Source organism: Vigna radiata, chromosome 2 (genome assembly GCF_000741045.1).
Source record: "Vigna radiata var. radiata cultivar VC1973A chromosome 2, Vradiata_ver6, whole genome shotgun sequence".
In the NCBI taxonomy this organism is placed as follows: Eukaryota; Viridiplantae; Streptophyta; class Magnoliopsida; order Fabales; family Fabaceae; genus Vigna; species Vigna radiata.
In genome coordinates this window covers 5,439,829-5,447,301 of record NC_028352.1, presented here as the reverse complement: position 1 = coordinate 5,447,301, position 7,473 = coordinate 5,439,829, and the positions used below count along the sequence as shown (strand labels likewise).

Here is a 7,473-nt window from a genome sequence, read left to right as displayed (position 1 = left end):
CATATTTCATTAAATGCTTTGGGCATTCCTTTGTATAGTTTCTTTTTACACCCCATATTTTCTCATGCACATTCATAAACATGAAAATTCTTATTATGTCTTTGAAAAATGACTTAGGTTTATGCAATCTAAAATATTAATATTTTCTGTTGCAATTTGGAAGTTTTTTTAGTTTCAGTTTGAACAATCGAACAATAATTTTATGTAAACACAATTCGGAAGTCCCTTTTGCATAAAATAAACTTTAGATTGTGTCAGTTTTTCTTGAACTATATAATCCAAAAGCGTCTTTCAAATTATGTAATCTAAGACTGTCTTTCGAACTATGTAATTCAAAAATATCTTTCGAACTAGTATTCAAAAGTGTCTTTCTCATTATATAAATTCATAAATATTTTTTTACCTTTTGAAATATAGAATCGTGAAAACTATTTTTTTTATGAAAAAAAAATGACTATTTATTGAGTCCATCCAAACAAAGGTGTGGTGGGGTGAGGTGATAATAAGGGGTGAAAACAAAAAAGGAGGCAGTTTTGTCTTTTAAACACCCCTTGGGGTGCACAAGGAAATTATGGGGGTGCATAAAGAAAGGGCCGTAACATATTGTTTTATGGAGGCTTTTTCTCTAGGCCTTCTCGTCCTTTACAAAAAGGAGAAAAAAACTGCAAGAAAAGGAGCGGGATTTCACTGACACGATTCAATTTCGAAAGATAATTTTGATGGACAGTGTTGTTTTGGGTTGTCCACAAGTAATCACCAACGGGAAGGTTTACAACAAGAACGACGAAGCAGATTCGAACATTTGAAATTAAATTTGAAAAGTCCGAACGCCAAAAAGCAAAAGCCATTGAAGTCACTGTGGCAAAGTGGACCTAATAATAATCACATTCTGAAATCCTGAATCCCAATTCTCACTCACTTTCCTTGCTCGCTTCGGTTTGTGTGCAGAGAAACGGAAGGAAATGGAAAACAACGCCGAATCTGAGAAACCGAAAGGGAAAGGGATTCCAATTCACGGTGGCAAGTACGTGCGCTACAACATCTTAGGCAACGTTTTCGAAGTCTATGCGAAGTACGCACCGCCTCTGCAACCCGTTGGTAGAGGCGCATACGGCATCGTTTGGTTCGTTCTTCTCTTTTTCGCTGTTTTATTCAATTAATTTAGTTAGTTAATTAGTTATTAATTAATTTAACTGGTTTTTGAATGAATTTACCAGCTGCGCGACGAATTCGGAGACCGAAGAAGGAGTTGCGATTAAGAAGATTGGGAATGCGTTTGACAACAGGATCGACGCGAAGAGGACGCTCAGAGAAATCAAGCTTCTCTGCCACATGGAACATGATAACGTGTGTTTTTTTTTTCGGTGATTTTTAGAAATTTAAATAATGATGATTTGTGCATTTTTGTAATGATGTTTTGTTTGGTTCGTTTTGCTTTGTTATTCTGCAGATAATTAAAATTAAGGACATAATTCGGCCAGCGGAGAGGGAGAATTTCAATGATGTGTATATTGTGTATGAGTTGATGGACACCGATTTGCATCAGATTATACAGTCTAATCAGGCTCTCACTGATGAGCACTGCCAGGTGAGGAGTTGCGTGGTTGTGGTTATTGCTGAATGGTGGTGGTGACTAATTGTTTGGAATGTTTGGCTTGAAAGAAATGTAAGTGTGCACTCGTCAGAGGAGTGATTGAGAGTTAGTATGAGAAAAGAGTGTTGTTACATTTAAGTGGGTGTCTAAGACCCAGCTTCAGGGATAATGGTGAGATATTTATATGAATAATACAAGACAGTGGGAGTTCATATTTATAGTGTATTTGTTCTCTTCTTTGGTGGATATGTGGACATGCTTGTATCTCTGACCATTTGAATAAATTGACATGATAATGTTTTAGTTTAACCAGTAATTTCGAGTTTGAGTATATAGATATAGTAAATACTAGGAGCTAGCTAGAGTTTGTTATGACAGTTGTCTTATCCAATTCGAGTGGTATTGTCTGTTGGGGAGGATATCCATATAATCAAGGCCAAAATATGTGGAGATATTTGTTGTCTTGATTGTGTTGTAATGACCGCCACTCAATGGGCATCTTTGGTGCTTACTGGTTTTTAACGTAGGAAAAAGGTATCATGTGTAAAGGATACACGAAAAGCGACTATATAAAGTACCATATGCATTTTTATAGTGATGAAGATGAGTTTAATTTATCTCCTATCCCCGTATTTTTCGGCATAGATGTTATGTGGCATTTTGACTGTTTGGTTCAGTAGTTGTTACTTGTTAGTGACCGTGTTTGATGGTATGGGAGGAGAATCTAATTTAATCGAATGGTTCAGTAGTTAGATTGTCAATTAATCTAACTACCACCAAGAATTTAATCCAAGTGGTGAGATAAGAAGTTTGTTTTTTTTAAATGAAGTTTTGGGGGTGACTGAGTGTTGTAAAGAGAGTAAGCGCTAGTATAACTTGTGAGTCCACTGGCTCAACCTGGATTAGTTGGAAACTAAGTTGACTTCTCGACATGAAGGATCTAAGACAAATGAAAAAGAAATCTAACTACTCGAATGATATTAGAAAGTTGTTATTAATACAAAAATTATCAAGAATGCTAATTAGAAAATGGAACTGTTAAATTGGTTATTTAGTGCTGCATCTGTTTACGATGCCATCTATTGTTGTCCGAGAACCTTGAATAACTCAGAAACCAGCATCAGATCTTCTGATGCTTTTTCCTTGAAACAGATTATGAATCACTGCCCTACAAATCTAAATTTCGTCTTTTCATTTGATTTGTATCAATGAAATTTGTAGTTCATTAAACTTAAACTGTGTTTTCGATGTCACTGCAGTACTTTTTATATCAACTCTTGCGAGGATTGAAGTACATACATTCTGCAAATGTTTTGCACCGAGATTTAAAACCAAGCAATTTACTTCTCAACGCAAACTGTGATCTCAAAATATGTGACTTTGGGCTTGCCAGAACAACCTCAGAGACGGACTTTATGACAGAATATGTTGTCACTCGTTGGTACAGGGCCCCTGAATTGTTATTGAATTGTTCAGAATATACTGCTGCTATTGATATTTGGTCGGTTGGTTGTATTTTAATGGAGATAATTAGAAGGGAGCCTTTATTTCCTGGTAAAGATTATGTTCAGCAGTTGGCCCTTATAACTGAGGTATTTGTCTTCTCTCTTCAGTACCTGATTGCGTGTTGAATTGGTACAAAAGTTTATCTTTTAATTACTATTGATGGTTAATGCAAGCTTACAAGTGATGAAATCTTGATGAACAAAGTCCTGATAATCGTCTTTCAAAACAGTTATTAGGTTCTCCAAATGACTCGGATCTTGGGTTCCTCCGAAGTGATAATGCAAAGAAATATGTTAAGCAGCTTCCACATGTAGAGAAGAGGTCTTTTGCTGAGCGGTTTCCTGATACGTCCCCGTTAGCAATTGATCTTGCTGAGAAAATGTTGGTCTTTGATCCCTCCAAGCGAATAACTGGTATACCTCTTTTTTTTTTTTTTAATAATTTATTAAGTTTTGTGTAAAATATGTTTAAATCCCTCAGTATGTAGTCAAAATTTGTTTTAGTATGTCTTCAAAACGATAGTTTTAGACCTTGTATTTCGTAATGTGGTACATTTTTTTTTCTCAATTCTGTACTTCATTTTTACTTCACTATAGACAAATCCACCACATTTCAGATGTACAAGAACCAAAACTACGGTGTTAAAATGGTAGGAACTAAAATCAATTTAGAGCAAATCTCGGAAGACCTAAAAGGCTAAATCACGTTTTACCCTTTGATCGTTTTTATCACGTTCTTTCATTTGTTCATAAGTTTTACTTCTTTTCTATGGTTTCATAGTCGAAGAAGCACTAAATCACCCATATATGGCAAGTCTTCATGAGATCAACGAGGAGCCCGTTTGCCCAACTCCTTTCATCTTTGATTTCGAACAGACAACTCTTAACGAAGAAGACATAAAGGAGCTCATATGGAAAGAGTCTCTAAACTTCAGCCAGGACCAGATGTTGGAATAGCCTCGGGAATTGGCAAAATAATTTTTATATGGAATTTCGTTATTCAGGTTTGGAGTTGGGTGGTAAAGGTTCTATTTCTATCAAACATGTTATAAATTGCTTTAGTAGGTTTGGAGCTGCAAGTGCAGCATGTGATTCTGTAATGGAAATGGTGAGGGAGATAGGTTCTCCCATTCCAGTTGCCTTGAGAGGGCAACTTTCTTTTACCTTTTTTATTTCTTGGAGAGGATTATGGTACCCACAAAGCGTTGGTGCTTGTTATGCATAAGAGGGGCATATGCTTCCAAGGCCTAAGCCGTTGTCGTTTTGGCTTTGCATTGTATAAATATCCAAATATAGTAGTTACACAGAAGTTATTGAAGATAAGCCACAATATAGTGGTTTTTATTTTTGGGTGGCTATAACAGAGGTTTTGTTTCGTTATCTGTCTTTCACTTTTGAATTTTAGACACACTTCTGATGCGTTTTCTGAACTTTGGATTCTGTTTTGGTGCTCGTAAACTATCTTTTCCTTCAAATTACAGAGTTATGGCAATCACAGCTTGCTAGTTCCACTTGCGGAATTTGGCTCCACTAAATTGTGAGATTCACTTTGGAAGATAAAGTTGAGAGGGATACTTGTTTGGAAAACTTTGATATTTGCATACAGGGAATTTTATTATATTAATGACTTCTTTTGTGCTTGATGATTATTGTTTTACCCTTTATTTTGTAAAAGCTCAACTTTGGAAGAGTTGAATTCATAATGTGTTGCAATTTAAATTGGCAATCGAATTTGTGTTAATTCATCTATTAGAAGAATTATGGTTAATAATTATTGAATGATTGAATGACTGGAACCTTACTTTTAATTTCTTATTTGACATGGTACATATAAATATACATATGCATGTTATATTTATGTGTTCACTACGTACATAAACGTTCATGTTAAAGAAACATGCAAATTAAATAGTGTAGTTATTATTGTTATATTGTAATAGAAGCAATAGTTTATAGTTTATAGTTAATTTTAAAATGTACCACTAAAAGACTTAATAGCATTAAAAAATAAAAATCTTAAACCAAAAATATTTTTTTTATTATTCTAGTTTGTATTTTTTGACTTTTATTTTTTTAAATTTTAATTGAAATAATCATCAAGTATTTCAGTTTGTTTGTGGTAATAATGGTTGATTATCAATAAAGTGTATAGGTTTTAGTTGGAAGTTGACCAACAGCTTGATTTTAATGCGATTTTTTAAAATGAGCGTATATACTATATATTAATTGATGTTTAACTAAATTTAATCGTTGATTTTGACTGAGTAGTCTATAATAAATGTGGCATTTTTGTTTTATTTTATTAAATGTAGTTAAAATACAACCCTATTAAAAGTTATTGAAAATTGGTGATGGTTATACTGTTTATTAAGGATAAATTAAACCGACAAATATAATTTTATAAATATTCGAGAAAGAAAGGTACACTTCTTTTTAAAAAAATCATTATTTTTATAGATTTTTTTATGGATTTATGGTTAAAATTTATAAGTTGAATGTTTATTGTTATTTTTAAAAATAAAATACCAATCAAAAGATATTTTATTTAAATAGATAATGAACAAAGAATATTATGTAAAATATAAAAACAAATAGAGAAAGATAATAATAAAAATGATAAAATACCAAAAATTAAAGAAAATAAATTGATTAAAAATATTATATTCTCTAACTATTTCTAATACTTAATATGTCAGGAGATATCCATAAGTTCTAACACTTATTATGTTATATACGTTTAATATTTAAAAAATAAAAATCTTTGATTTTTTTTTTTTAACTTCATGAATTTTAACTTTTTGAAGTTGGTTTTTTAAAATCATGATGATATTAGAACGTGATCAATATGTGTTCACAATATTATTCATGTCTTCAAAGTAAAAATTGATAGTTATTTTTATCCTTATCAACAATAAATATGAAATTTACATCACAACAAATAAAATTATAGAAATATGATAATATTATCAAATTTTAGTGCAAACAAATAAATATTTTTTCTTCCATATGAAAAAAAAATCATAATTTTATAAACATCAAAATAAAATGCTCACTATCATTTAAATAAATATCAAATAGTCATAATAAATAAATAAAATTCCACATAATTAAAGTTTTATCCCATATATCAACTATTTTTACACATTTCATACCTTTTCTTTCCAAGGAGAAGGAAATGGACGGTGAATGATGGTAGTGCATGAAGTTAGACCCACAAAGAGTACCTATTATAACGAATATGGGTTACGTTTACGACACAGGGCACTCGAATGTCCAGACTCTAGATTTTTGGAATTCTTTTAGGATATTACCATTATCAAAATCTAACATAAAAGAGTTTAAAAGACATTTACTCATGTTCCATTTTTAATTATAAAAATCTTATATATTTTAAAAATATTTATACAGAAATATTAAAAACGACCCTTTTTATTATTTTGTAGAAATATTTAAAGTAAACAATAAATTAAAAATATAACATTTCTAAGTATAAAATAAAAAAAATAGAAAACAAAAACTTTTGAGGATTGCATTCATTTCACTTGTGGAAGTTATTGAAAATTGAGATCCACAAAAAATATATAAGTGGACTCAAAAGGTTGGTTGGTTCATCCTGTTCTTTTTAATGGTCCCCTTCTTTTATATTATAAACTTTATCTTTTTTAAAAATTAAGAATCTTATATACTGTTGGGTTTATCAAGGAGGAGGTTCACATGAAAGAAATAAACACCAATAAGATATGAATCCAACCATATAAGAGATTGACACCACTTTCTACCCAAAACCTTAAGACAATGGACTAATGAGTCTTTTATCTTTATATAGTGCTCTACTTTCTCATTTCTATCCAATGTGAGACTTTAACTCACACTTGGATTCCCAACCATAATCACATTCAAAGATTACTTTGAAACTTTCATCACAAAATTAACTCAGTCATTTTGATAAATGGTAACAACTAAACATTCAATATTTCTATCTTTTGTTGCTTCTTCAAGCAATTTCTCAAAAATATCAATATCAAACATGTAACTTTTACAGTATTCACTTTCAACATTTGTAATATTTTTTTTTTCTAGATTTGAATTTTTTTTTCAAAATCTCTTCTTCAAGAGATTTTTCAAATTTCAATTCTAGCTCTTTGAACTCCTTTTTTTAATTTCTTATCTTATTCATGAAATAATTGTTGAAAAACATCATGAAGTTCTTCATAATCATTATTATAACTAGATACACTTAGCTTTCACAAGATTCATTCTTGGCCATCAAACAAAAATTTGCTTACTCATCAGAATCACTTAAGTTGGAGGAGTTTGATATATTATCCTCCTAAGCAATATAATATTTCTTATTCTTGAAGAACTTCCTTATTT

General features: G+C 31.2%; 1 protein-coding gene across 1 annotated transcript; it reads left to right on the top strand.

The window, feature by feature from the left end:
* Positions 1 to 672: 672 nt before the first annotated feature.
* LOC106756467 (mitogen-activated protein kinase homolog NTF6) lies at positions 673 to 4,802 on the top strand. The gene is made up of 6 exons (XM_014638907.2): positions 673 to 1,123; positions 1,218 to 1,347; positions 1,451 to 1,588; positions 2,854 to 3,186; positions 3,330 to 3,513; positions 3,881 to 4,802. The coding sequence occupies exons 1-6, from the start codon at positions 963 to 965 to the stop codon at positions 4,054 to 4,056; spliced, it is 1,122 nt and encodes a 373-aa protein (XP_014494393.1). The 5' UTR covers positions 673 to 962; the 3' UTR covers positions 4,057 to 4,802.
* The last annotated feature ends 2,671 nt before the right edge of the window (positions 4,803 to 7,473 follow it).

What these genes read in the sequence shown, in the direction of transcription:
- LOC106756467 (XM_014638907.2), top strand. Translation starts at nt 963, where the DNA reads ATGGAAAACAACGCCGAATCTGAGAAACCGAAAGGGAAAGGGATTCCA. An exon ending in AGTTGGCCCTTATAACTGAG is followed by an intron (nt 3,187 to 3,329) that starts GTATTTGTCTTC and finishes CTTTCAAAACAG; the next exon opens with TTATTAGGTTCTCCAAATGA. An exon ending in TCCCTCCAAGCGAATAACTG is followed by an intron (nt 3,514 to 3,880) that starts GTATACCTCTTT and finishes ATGGTTTCATAG; the next exon opens with TCGAAGAAGCACTAAATCAC.